Source organism: Passer domesticus, chromosome 5 (genome assembly GCF_036417665.1).
Source record: "Passer domesticus isolate bPasDom1 chromosome 5, bPasDom1.hap1, whole genome shotgun sequence".
Classification (NCBI taxonomy): Eukaryota; Metazoa; Chordata; class Aves; order Passeriformes; family Passeridae; genus Passer; species Passer domesticus.
This window is the reverse complement of record NC_087478.1, coordinates 30,936,921-30,950,583: the sequence shown is the minus strand read 5'-3', so window position 1 is coordinate 30,950,583 and position 13,663 is coordinate 30,936,921. Positions and strand designations below refer to the sequence as shown.

The 13,663-nt window shown below is 36.4% G+C and overlaps 1 protein-coding gene across 9 annotated transcripts in view; it reads right to left on the bottom strand.

Moving 5' to 3' along the window:
* Positions 1 to 13,663, bottom strand: part of MON2 (MON2 homolog, regulator of endosome-to-Golgi trafficking) — a 95,622-nt gene that overhangs the window by 58,023 nt on the left and 23,936 nt on the right. For all 9 annotated transcript variants that reach the window (XM_064422536.1, XM_064422537.1, XM_064422538.1 and 6 more), the window contains exons 11-20: positions 10,912 to 11,065; positions 8,190 to 8,419; positions 7,037 to 7,118; positions 6,162 to 6,343; positions 4,798 to 4,910; positions 3,611 to 3,715; positions 3,284 to 3,364; positions 3,127 to 3,200; positions 2,958 to 3,048; positions 1,624 to 1,725 (exon numbers count right to left, since the gene is read on the bottom strand). In XM_064422536.1, coding sequence (XP_064278606.1) covers positions 1,624 to 1,725; positions 2,958 to 3,048; positions 3,127 to 3,200; positions 3,284 to 3,364; positions 3,611 to 3,715; positions 4,798 to 4,910; positions 6,162 to 6,343; positions 7,037 to 7,118; positions 8,190 to 8,419; positions 10,912 to 11,065 — 1,214 coding nt within the window. The remainder of the gene's footprint in view (positions 1 to 1,623; positions 1,726 to 2,957; positions 3,049 to 3,126; positions 3,201 to 3,283; positions 3,365 to 3,610; positions 3,716 to 4,797; positions 4,911 to 6,161; positions 6,344 to 7,036; positions 7,119 to 8,189; positions 8,420 to 10,911; positions 11,066 to 13,663) is intronic.

Genomic DNA, 13,663 nt, shown 5'->3' with positions numbered 1-13,663 from the left:
TGTCTCTGAAGTCTCTAAACCTAACAACTTTTCTAATTGCTTCCATAGAATACAAAAATTAAAAACATTGTGCATATTCATTTCTTAGATAGCTAGTATGAACTGTGCTATACCTAATGCATTACCCTCACACTAATTTGGGAAGTGTACAGTTCCATTGACCACTCCATACTTATTCCCACCCACCCTTCCAACCACTCTGATGGTGTGAGAACCCAGGGTCAAGTCCAAGGCAGTATCATAAAGAAGGCTGATGCCTTTTATTGGTGGATCATTGTCCTATCAACCAGTAGCCAAACTGAAAAGGTGAACAGTGTAGAAGAGATAGCTTAACGTTTAAAAATGTTGACAAGAAATAGCCATTCTCCTGATTTAATTACATTTTTAAAACTTTATATAAAATAAAAAGTGAGAATTTGAAGTACTTCATGCTCTGATTCTGTCCAGATGACCAGTTCCAGAACCAGGGAACAAGCTATTCCATCAGGTTGTGTTTAATTGAATCATACCTGATGTTTCCTCCTTCCTTATTGTACCAAAACAACTTAGGTTTAAAAGGAAATAAGGCAGTACACTTTGAAAGAAAATGTATTTCCTACAAAAACCGTATTTCCTACAAAACAGCGACAGCTTATCTGCACTGCATGGGTAACAGACTGCTTCCTAGATGAAAACAGTCTCAAGACGTGGATGGTGAACCTTATGGTTTTGTAGGGCAAAAAATAAACAAGAGAAAGAGATGCCTGTGCTTTAAGTCTTTAAAGCCAGAAGTATCTAATTTTTTTCTCCTAGATAAAGCAATATGTGGTTTCCATAAAAAGACACGGCCAGTCCTTGATACTGGTTGAAACAATGCACTGGTGCTAAGGATGTACCTGATACATTCAGAATTATGAGGAAGAAGTCTTCTCCTTTACCCACTCTAAAACAAACCCTGTTCTTACATTTTATTCTCCTTTATACTTGTGTGGAGAATTAAAACTACAGTTACATTCGATCATCTGTTTTCTGTTTTCAATTCAAAAAGGTTAGGTTTTTTTCCTTCATAAAGTATGTTTTTCGCATTGAAGTTAAAATACTAAAAAAAATTGCAACAGGATTATGACATTTTTATACTTGAACAGTATTCTCTTAAAGAAAGCATTCAGCAGTTAGCTTAAATATTAAAAAAATAAACAAACAAACAAACAACCCTTTCTTAATAAATCTCCTGGCTTCGATTCTAGGAAGATTCTGTCTCAGAATCATCCTAGATATTTGTACTGTATGAAACAGTACATTTGCACTATCTTAACTAGAACAAATATATGAACTATAATTATTTGATCTTTTTAAACACTGCTGTGTCAAAAACATATAAAGACTGACAGAACCATAAAGACAAAGTTACCTAGAGATATTAAAATATTGCAAAAATAAATTACAATAAATAATAAAATAATAATAAATTCACTTTTAAATCCAAACCGTAATGGATTCGAGTTGTAACAATAAAGTGCCTAAACCAAATATATAATTATAATTTAGAAATTTTTTTTAAATTATGCATTAAAAACATATTTCCATGAGATTTTCACTAATGCAAACTGAATTCTAGTACAAGTGATAAAAGCCATTAGTTACCTCCAGAAGATGACCGGTCAGAGGTCTCCAAAGAATCTCAATCCTGCGCATGTTAACCAGTCCCGTTTCCAGTAATTTAGCAACAGCAAAAAGTGATGGTTCCTTAACAAAATGGAATTGGAGTACATGACTGTGAGGCAGGCGCGACAAGGCAGGAGCATTTTGCTGGGGGATGATTTCTAAACCGCGGTGGCGCTCGCTCCGCAGCGCGGAGGCTGGGGCGCTGCCGCGGCAGGCGCAGTGCCGCGGAGCGGCCACACGGGGGCAGCGGGCTGACAACAACCAGGGCACGCACAAACGCGCCCGGGCACAGCCCGCGCTGCAGCCGGCTTTGCGACATTCACCCGGCAAAACTGCCCCACGTGCAACCCTTCAAATTAAGTTATGGGTGAAAAATCATATATTCATACATGAAAAATCATATGTTATGAATATTTCATTTCATAATACCCTAATTATTTATCTTTAATTTTCTTCATAAATTCTCTGCAGGAATATGATAATTTTTTTCATTCATCAAATATATCTGCAAATATTTGTGATAAGCTTCATTCAACTTTACTTTTTTTTTCAGTCAACATATAGTCAAAATGACTGTTGCACTGATATCATTATCTCTTCCCATTTCTGATGATTTTTTACTCTAATTTTTAACTGATTTTAAACACAAACTTTGGTTATTTAATTAATTCTCTGTTGCTGTAATAGCAAAATATTATAAAACATGTTCTCTGCCTTAATTATCTCTAGTGTAACAGATTAAGGATAAACTTTCAGAAACTCTCCTCTGGGAGAAGATTATGACTAGGAGATTATATATTCAATCTTACACAATCACAGGGTCTTCAACCTTTCTGGGATAAAGGTTGTTTACTGAAGCTGACATGATTACTAACTATGGTTTTCCCAAGTAAAATATGACTTATCGGGTTTTTAAATACCTAATTGTCAGGCTTTTTCTGAAGTACATTGTAAGAGAAAATTGAAATGAAAATGAGCATCTCACAGAACATACTGTGCTGCTCAGCATCCCTAACCTCTGAAATTACAAGGGCTTTTAAAAGTTTCATCCACCCACAACCTTATTAATGGAAACACATGATATTCCTTAAAAAGCACAAGAATGCAGTGAGGATGTTCAGAGAATCTAGTAACTGTATGAACCACCAAAAACAAGACATTCTCTGGTTCATATTTTATTTTTTTAATCCAGAGCATCAAAGGTATTACTGGTCTTAGTATTAGAAATAGTTAGCTTAAAGAATAAATGTACAAGTCCTCTGCCTGTTTCATAAAAACATAAAAAAAAAAAATACAAACAACTCTTTTTGTACCTTATTGTTTCCATAGGCCATATCCATGGCTTCCAGAGACAAGGAGCAAAGGGCATTTATTAAGTGATGTAAAGACACATCGTCAAGGTACCTGAAAAATAACTGCTATCAAAACACTGTCAAGTTTCATGCACACTTATTATTTTAATTACAAGATAAGGTTTCTTACTGTGAGTTTTCAAAAAGCTTTGAAATCATGCTGGATATAGATGGCAGATCAGTCATAACTGCTGTAGTCAGAACCTTGAAAAAAAGACAGAAGTCTGTCTTACAGATTGTAATAGAAAATACTACATAATCATTAACTGAAAAACAATCAGGCTTACTGTGCTTGGCCCTTCCACAGCTCTTCCAGGTTTTAATGCACCCCCAACACTAGGCTTCAGTCCCAGAATCCACACAAGATGCTGAAAAATACAAAAGGATCATTTTTCACGCAGGGAAGAAATTAGCATTGTACTCAAGCTAGCCACCAACCTTCCAGCCAAACAGAACTCAAGAGAAATGCTACAGTACTTATTCAAGACAATTCACAGTACACCATGAGAAGCTTTGAGAAGACTCAAAGCTTCTTCTATTGCTCACTGAGCAACTGAAAACCAAATTATAGCAAAATAGCAAGGCATAAATATTTCCTGTGAGGGAAATATTACCTGAAGAGTAGCCAGGACTAGCTGCCATGATGTTCCAAGAACAGCTCCATGGAAGTGAGCTAAGTTGAGTAATGTCCTCATACACTGGATATTTTTTGATGTCAGCTACGAAAAAAAACCAACAACCAAACAGCCATCCAATTTTTATCATTCCACAATGACAGTGTTTCTAGCAAACTTCCAATTTTTACTGAAGTGCTTTAAAATGACATTTTGTTTGCCCTACTGGAATATATTTTTTTTTTAGAGAACTAGTTCAGTATCTCTCCTTCTCTCAGGCTTGTCTTGGTGAAGCTGAATATGAGTACTTGAGTGCTGCATCCAGCTCTGCAGTCCCCAACACTGGAAGGACATCAATATGTTGGAGGGCCAACAAGATGTTTAGAGGGGTGCAACACCCCTCCTATGAGGAAAGGCTGGGACAATCAGGATTGTTCAGCCTGGAAAAGAGAAGGCTTAGGGATGACCTAATTGCAGCCTTCCAGTACCTAAAAGGAACTTCCAGGAAAAACAGAACAAGACTATTTACAAGAGCATGTAGTGACAGGACAAGAGGGAATGGGTTCAAATTGAAAGAGAACAGATTACAGTATGAGGAAAGAAATCTTTACTTTGAGGCTGGTGACTCAGTGGAACAGGTTGCCCAGGGAAGTAGTCAATGCCCCATCCCTGGCAGCATTCAAGGCCAGGTTGGATGGGGCTGTGAGCAAGCTGGTCTAGTGGAAGGTGTCCCTGCACATGACAAGTGGGTTGGAATGAGATGATATTCAAGATCCTTTCCATCCCAAGCTATTCTGTGATTCTATGATTTGATCACTGTCCTCTCCTCTCAGTTTCACATTATTATCAGACATAAAAGGTTCAAGTACTCCAGCTTAATTGCATCATCTCCACAAAATCATTCTATCTTAAGCGAACCTTCACATATGTATAACATGGCTGAGATCTAGGTTTTTCCAAATGGAATGGATAAGAACTTCTGAGCTAGAAGTCAGAAAAAAACAAGAACAAGACTTCTTTGCAATAACTTTACTGTCCAGGGCTGTTCCAAATTAAAGCCTTAGGATCATAGCTCAGCTCACCATTATTTGTAAGAATGCTGTGCATCTGTAGCCTGGTTTTGAAACCCACTGAGATGCAGGAAGAAGTAATTAAGCAAAGTAAGATCACTTACAAGTTGTACTTACCATAACTGTTCCCTGTGGCTGAAGAGCTAAGGGCTGCCCTACTGCTACAACTTGCTGGTGAGACTCACTTGAGGGACTAATCATTTGGACATTCTGTCCCTGAATGGAATATGCTGGAGGAAAATCGAAAAGAGAAGGGAAAAAAAACCTAAATTTAAAATCCACTACTAACTTCTGGCAAACAAACTCCAGAAAAAAATTTTACAGTGTTAGCTTTAACATACTCCACTTTGAGACCTTTGGTTATGTTTAGATTATAGTGTCATTGCCCTAGAGAGTTAAAGATAGAGCAATTACTCCCTGTTTCTAACTATTAGACACTGCTTGTGATACATTTATATATTTTATGTCAAGACTGAAATATTTATGCTTAAGAAACAAGCATTAAACTGTCTCAATTCAGTTTTTGATAGTAATTGTGTGTAAATGTTATCTGTGTGCTACCTGATAGCAATTGTGTGTAACTATGTGCTACCAATTCCACCACTACACTCAGAAAATGATGGTGTCATCGATGTTATATCATGATATTTTTCCAATATGGGACTCCAGGACACCAATTTTATAACTCAGTTGTAAAACGAAGAGAGCAACGTACACAAAATAACTGATTTTCCCTGATTTGTTTTTATAGATACCTGCGTAGTTCAGTCATGTACTTCTTAACAAAATTACTAATACACTTAGCTGGTACACTGGACTGAAGTAAGTGTGCTGGTCCTTGTTCCCACAGTAAGATATTTTTGTTTTATATGAAGAGCTCTAGTGTTAGATTCATCTGTATATTCTTCAGGTAGTTGCTTTTCTTAGTAAGCAGCAATTCACTTTCAAAGTTAGAAACAGAGTACTTCCTAAACCAGCACATATTATAAATTACAACATTCTTTCAAGATGTGGAACACATCAATTCAGCTTTTTGCAGGCTATAAAGAGCACCAAACTTAGAACTTCCACTTATGCACAAGTATTACCATCACTAAACAATTGTAGATAACACTGTAGTACATCACAAATGCAGAATGTTCTAGCCAAAACTTAAGAATCCAAGTTGCCCAGAGACGATTTTGAATGCCTTAATTACATATCCTAGCAGATCTTTACAATGGTAGACAGATCTCAGAATCTGAACTTTTGAACAATGTGAATCTTTCAGGAAATTTTAGGTTGATCAGAATGATAGCAAGCAAATGCTGCAAGACTAACCAGTTCTGGCAAGCAAGTGATATAGGTGCTGTCTGAGATTTTAACTTACTTTAATATAGCCAAATATTACAGCTACATGTCTTTGGAATCACATCCCGAAAAAAAATTTGGTTTAGATGACAATATGAAGAAACACAATTAAGGAAAATGTATATACTTACATTTGCTGGACAGAGCTGCAGTTGTGCTGTTTAATACAGTAAGGGCATAGTGAGGAGGCAAGGATCCTTTGCAAATGGCAGTGATAAAGGCATCTCTTGATGTTACAAGACCCAGTCTTCCACAAAGTGCAGCCATGGTCAATTCTGCTTTTAGAATATTTTCAGTGGCAGCTTCATCAGTGCTGAAAGAATACACATTGTTCAGCAAGAATTAATACAGAGCGCAGAAGCAGGCAGCTAACCAAAACTGAAAGCCATAAGAACATATACTTTAAACCCATTAACACTATAAATATTGAAGAACAAGCATAACCAATCAACAAAATTCTTCAGAACCACTTCCTACAAAATTGGACTTTACTTCTCAGTGACTTGATAAATGATATATGAGAAGATATTTTAAAATAATTTCAGAAAATGGTGTTTGATTACAAAAGGCTCTTTGAAGGAGTCGATTAATTTACCACAGTCATTTCCTAGTAAAAAGCTTTTCCACTTTAAAGATTAGATAGTACTAACAAGTACCAAGACATTATTTAGTCTCTTACTTGCAGTAATCAGGACCTGGAATCACTTCAATATGTTGAAACATGCAAGCAAAGTAAAAAGAAATAAAGATAATTTAAACAGTTTAAATGCAACCCTTTGAAAATGCAGTTAATTGTTCTGTATTGAAATACATTAAATGTTGATGTTGGACTTCTGGAGACTCTGTGTCATTTACTCATTCAGTCTAAGCCACAAACCTGACTGCTCAGATGCTATGAACAGCACTTATGTTCACAACTGTCAATTTGACCAGTATCAAAAACCACTTCAAAATATAGCTTGGAATATCAACTAAGAAAAATCAAGAGAAATCAAAGACCAGATACCTTGCATCAAGTAGAAGGGATAGAGCAGCCAGAAGACCACACCAACAAGCATTCACCATTTCTTCCCAGACAGCTCTGCTAACTTAAAAGAAATATATAAACTTTTTCATAGCAGAAACACAGTGGTTCCCTTAATAACTTTCAATTGTATCACAAACAAAATGCTCAGTACAGCATATTTTGAACTATATTTTTGTATGTATGTTTACACAGCCAGATATATGTGCATACAGAAACATGCTTACAACCAGCATTATTTAAACAGCCTGAATTTAAAGTAACACTTCTGAGGTAAAAAAAAATCACCAGGCAATGCTTTTTCTAAATAGCATCAAAAAACCCTACCAAAATCCAACTTATCATGGTATATATAACCATTTTCAAACTCCGTCTATAAAAATAAACATTCAGAAGTGCCAAAATGCAGAACAAGAAACTCACTGAAATTTTGCAGTGAAGTAAAAATACTCTCCCGTGGTATCCATAATTCTCCATAACTTTTCTGTTTCTTTCACAACACTGGCCTAGCAAACAGGTAGCTGCCCAGCCCGGTTGCACGCCCCCCTCTCTCCCCCGCAGCACCACGGAGAGCTCCCCGCTCCCGGGACAAAGCCCTCTGCTTCCCCCAGGTCCTTCTGGCACGCCCGGTGCCTTGGCTCAAACTTCAGCTGTGCTGCCTTGGCTTCCTAGAGCACGACCCAAACTCACTGCTCAAACACAAGTCTTTCTGTACATACAGACCCCCCTATACAGACTCATCGTATGTTCCACAAAGAAAATCCTCACTTCACAGCAGTTCTGCTTTTAAAGAAGTCTTTCTCTATATAATGCATTCTTACTAAAAAATTCTCAATTTAAACATTCCTTTTATCTTGTTACTAGAAATATATTTTTCTTTTAATGTGGTCATAACTCCATTTCTGTCAGTTAGGTTGTTTCTTGTGACCTTAGATCTCAGTGTTCTGCTTTTGTCTTAACACTAAGTATTTTTTTAAATGGAATTGCTGTTCCATTAAAAAAAAAAAACAAAATCACACTTGACAGTTTTTATATATAAATAAGAAACAATAAATTTAAGCAAGAAGCATGAAATTTTAAAATCTGCTTTCTGTAAAACTGTTGTATTTCATATAGTGTTTGCATTTTCAAATACCTAGTTCTTTCTCTGATTGGTCAGAAACAGATTGCAAATCCTGTTCTGAAGACTGTGCTGGTAAAGAAGTTGCCTCTGTTGTGGTTTGAGTGACAGTTTCTGCCTCTCCCAACTCTCCTTCGATCATGGTAGTGATGCCACGGACAAGATCCAGCAAACAGTGAAATGCCACTGACATTGCATAGCCCTCAGGAATTGTAGGTGGCTCAACTTTGTCCAGCATCTCCAAACTAGAAAATTGAAAACATGACAAGTGTTTTTAAAAACAATAATAAAAAACAAGATTCCAAATGAATGCTAAGTACAAACAGGTCCCAAATACAATACTTCAAGACTTATTGCAACTCAAGAAAAAAAACCTTTAAGTCTTTAAGTAAAAGAATGACTAAATAAGACAGTAACCAAGAGGGGACAAACCCTGAGTACAGATCTGCAAAAAATATTTCTAAAAATACACTAACACATATAAGCAAGCATCATGAATAATTCTACTTGTATTATTATTTTACTTAAAGCCAGTGCAACAGAACTTATTCAAAAGAATTCAAGTATCTAGGAACAACAGAGGAAATTCATCAGGAAATCATGACAGTGTGAAGATAGTTATAACAATCCGAAGACAAGCCAGACATTCTATGATCATTATCTTTGAGTCCACATGACTAGAAAAGCCTGTCCATGGCTAGATATTACATGGCCAAATACTCATCACCTACATGCATAGGTAAACAATGGAAGTTATTTGCACGAAGAGGATATGTCTACATGATTCACTGCTGAAAAGCATGCAATTAAAACATCTCTGCTGGAACAGCAGTCCCAGTGCCACGTTTTTCCCATCTATTTCTTTAAAAGCACATAAAGAACTGCTGAGTTACAAATCCAACAGAAATTGCAGCTGACACAGCAGCATCTATACAAGTAGAGACAGTCTGTTACAAAAACTAACTGCTACCCCAACAATCATTATTTCATCATTTTTTACTCTACAAACTACTGTTTAAAAAGCTATATATTCCAGCTAAAATATACCAAAGATACTTTTATACTCTAGTGTCATCACTCCTGTCTACACAAAGATTTTTCCTTCTCCCAAACATGCCACACTTCAGTTATTACCTCTAATTTCCTGAAGATAGCTGCCTCAGATATCTGGGGGAGCAGGAACTACAGCTAAATAAAATGGTCAGCATTTCATTCTCTATATACAAGTAAGTGTGAAAATATATACAGGTCTAATTAAAATTATTAGTAGGTTTTATAGTTACAATATATTTGTGTTGTAGAGGTCACATCCTTTTACTTTTGAAGACATAAAATGCTAACTACTGAATAAATTATATGAGTAGTTATTATTACACAGCAATGGTCGTGAAAAGTCTTGAATATTTTGTCTTTTCCTCTTAAGAACTTTTAGTTCCTTAAGTAAAGGGGAAGATAAGGCATAGTGGTCTGTGGAGAAACTTGTGTAAAAGTATGAGATGTGGCCATTGTTTGAAAATCTAATGGCAGCAGAAGAGAACTGGTGCTAGGATGTGACACATTACAGTAAGTCATCTCCTTACATACAGGGACTACAGACAAAAGTAAAAGACAGAAGAAAAAATCTGCTGTGAAATGCTTGTGACAACTCTGTAATCTTATACAAAAGAAAAAATGCAAAAATTATGCAGAGAAAATCATAGAGTCACTTGAGGTATCCAAGGGTAAAACACAAGCAAGTTTAGAGCAAAACAGGAGACTATGATGGCAGCTGCAAGGTTCTTGATCCAGTTAAGAACAGATAGCAAGAAAAATAAAAGGAAGAAAAGTGGAAGTTGTAGTAGCTGACCAAATTAAAAATTTGTATTCTCTGAGCACAGGCAGGTAAACTAAAACAACATTTATGTCCACTGCTGGAGTAAGAAGTCAACACATACACATTAACTACTGAAATGATGATTTTTTTTATTTCTGCATCTCAAAGGCAGATAAAGGAGTTCCTACCCTAAAAATATTGAGATCCAGGCTATTTGCAGATTTCACTGAATTTTAGTATGCCAGAATTTTATGGTGGTACAAATAACTTCAGGTTTGGAAGCACTTGTCCCTCAATGGTCATGACTGACATGAAAAAAATTGCACCATTTAAAAAGTAACATAGGCTTTGCAGCTTTATACTGAGAACACCATCTCCATTGTACAAATTCATAACAAAATAATTTGCCATTCTAAGGAGCATTTATAATCTAGCCATGGTATATAAGTCAATATGTTGTTTGAAATGACAACCAGACCAGTATCTACCACAATATCCTGCTCAATAAAAACTGTAAATACAGTAAAGCTGGTGTGAGAAAGCTATTTTTCATTCCCATTGATGTCCTGCTTGCTTTATGCCTTCATGTTTGCCATTACAAAATGCAGCAACAGGTTTTCCAAAATTGTTCTATACTACAGGGAGGACTAAAATTGAAGAGTTAATACAGGTAATATGGTAGGAAAAGAAAATTCAACTGATGCTAAAACCAGGGGACATTCCAATCAGAATCCATGGCATGCAGAAAAAAACAGCAAAAAGACCAGAACACCTCATGGCACCAACAAATAGAAAATTCCTAATAGACTTCAACACCAATGAAACGGAAACCTCAATATTCACTAGTAAAAGAAATCCTTACATCAGCAAATTCAAAATAAAAATACTTGTTACATACATTTTCAAAAAGCTAGAGGTACTCACTATGTAGCTTTAGCACTGCCTTGTACTGTAACATTCAGGATGGGTATCCAAGTACCTCTGTACTCAAAGGCAGGTAATACAGTCGCACCTCCACCCATTCCAAGCACTCCTGGGTTTGTTTGTGCTGAGCCAGTATTCCCTGATGCATTGCTTCCTGTTCAAAAACAAAGTGATAAAATCAACCAATCTCATATTTGTGATCAACAAACATCCTTTTCCTTTTTCTACATTTAATTTTTGAGACACCAGGATTAATCTGAAGACACACAGTTCAATAACAAAAATCAACAATAACATAAAAAAACTATTTCTGAGCTCCCTCTGCTGTCTAAAACATAATCTTTTGTGCAGTTCATTGATGCCAACTGCCTAATGCCCAGTCAGAATGTCATGTTTCTGTGAAAGGTACAGCAACATTGATAAGATTCTGTCAATGAATCAAACTTACACAGTCTTGATGAAACAACGTATGTTTTAGTGAAGAGTCAGACAGATACTTGAAAGTTAAGGATTGTTTACACAGTTGTATCAAGAACTCAGTTGCTAGAAAGTTTAATTATTTCAATAACAAACTTTCAAGATTTCAGAAATGCAAAAACCACAAGAAAATCAAAGAGAATGGCAACATTTGAATCTGTTCCATGCTAAGGAAGAATAAAATAAACCCCACCAAGAAAAAGGTGACAATGTGCCAACCAACAGCTAGGAAGGGACAAATTTTGGTTCCAACTGAGGAAGCCAAAAAAAGTAGCTAAAAGAACATGGAATTCTGTCCTTTATAGAGAAGGACATCTCTACTTAGTAAGAACAGGTCCCAGAAGTTCAGATTCTCTCTGAAGAGACAATGGAGAGAGAGAGCAGAGTCCCCAGGATGGCGACTCACAGTGTAACTGCTGTTTTGGTGTGCTTGCTTTTACTATGTGGAGAGTAAGCTACTAATTTAGGCAATAAACTCCTAACTTAGGCAATACGAATACACAGAAGCTTATGTGCACTCACTTTGACACAGCAACACTTAACAGGCTGAAAACAAAAAATCATGCTGCTAAACACATGGTTAACTAAACACTGAGTTACACTGGTATCGTTTTCTATGATCCCATTGTGCAGTCAGACATATGCAACTATTTTTGTATTAATCTAACTCATTAAAGTGGGTGGTAAACATTGCCCAGTATAATAAAAGTGATACAGAACTTCAGTAAATGCAGCTTCCAACTTCTATGAAACAGGTAGCCCTTTGCAAGACTGAGGCTCAAAAATCAAGTGTATAAGGAGTGTAAATGTCCAATGCCAGGTTGGAAAGGCTTCGAGCAACCTAGTCTGTTGGAAGATGTCCCTGCCCATGGCCAGGGGGCTGGAACTAGATCACCTTGAAGGTCTCTTCCAACACAAGCTATTCTATGATTCCAAAACACAGCTGGCTATGAGAGAACTGCTGTTATAATCAGAAGACTCGGTTCAAGAATTACATTGCATTGATCTGTTCTTTGCATGTCAAACACGGCCACAGGAGGAAAAAAGGTAGAAAAACAAATAAATGATAAAAGTGACATGAGAAGCATCCAGAGAGAAAGAAGAAGTGAAAAGGAAAAGAGAAAACAAACTGAAATTATTATCAGAGAAATAGCAACAGCAGTAGAGGTATGACCCTACTGCAGTACTGTTTCACTTGAGGCAAAATTTAGGTTTTCAGAATGAGTATTACAGAACGGCTTCTCATATGTGCATGTTACATGAATATCTTCTGATATTCTTTAACATAATTAAGTTAATTAATCTTAATTAAGATAATTAAGCTAGAAATAATACTAATAGAAATGTTCTATCAGCTGCTGTATAGACAGCTACTGAACAATAGACACTGACACTAATTTTCTCATGCTACCACTGCTAACTCCAGCACGGGATTCCAATTTCATGACTGAACACTGAAAGGTGTGAGTCTAAACCCAAACTTTTCCATGTTTCTTAACTGAATAGTAGATATGATAGACAATAATTACACTTATTATCTGGCTTTATCTCTTTTAAGAAGACATATCAAAAGACACCCTTATAAAATTTTTTATGTTGTTTGTTGGTGAGGACTGCTTCCAGAACTACAGGAAGAAGCAGAGAGCCATAATTTGGGACATAAACACCTGCAAAAGGCATTAACAGGACAATAATTTCTTCTTATTAAAACATTAATATACTGACTGCAAGGAAAGACAATCAAGTCTTTTCAACATATGTATCATTACAGCTTACAAAAAAGACAGAGATCATTTGTAAAATACACATCTTTCATGATGCCTCTTGGCTCCCTCACTCTAGATTTGTCCTTGCACATCCACAAGTATTAGTGATTGCCTCCCACAAACACGTACTTTCTTCCTACTTAAATTGTGCACTGCAATAAATGACAGCCCCACACAAGGAGAGAGAAACCAGACACATTTTTAACAGTCAGAAATTAGAAATAACTCCTTTAGAATCTACCTCGGAAAAGCTGTGAAACAAGGAGCTTGGTCACTGCAGAAACAGGAATCAAGGCAGGAGCACTGCTCTGCTGACTGGGGTCTGTGCCTTCCCCACAATACAGGTAGATAAAATCTCCTGTTGTACCAGAGCTGAGAACACTAGCTCGTCTTAAGCTAGCTTTTCACCAAAATAAACACAGAAGTACAGAGCTGTACCAGAGCTGAATGAAGACAGAATTCATTGCTACAAGAAAATGACGGGAAAATAAAATTATAATAAAGATTTA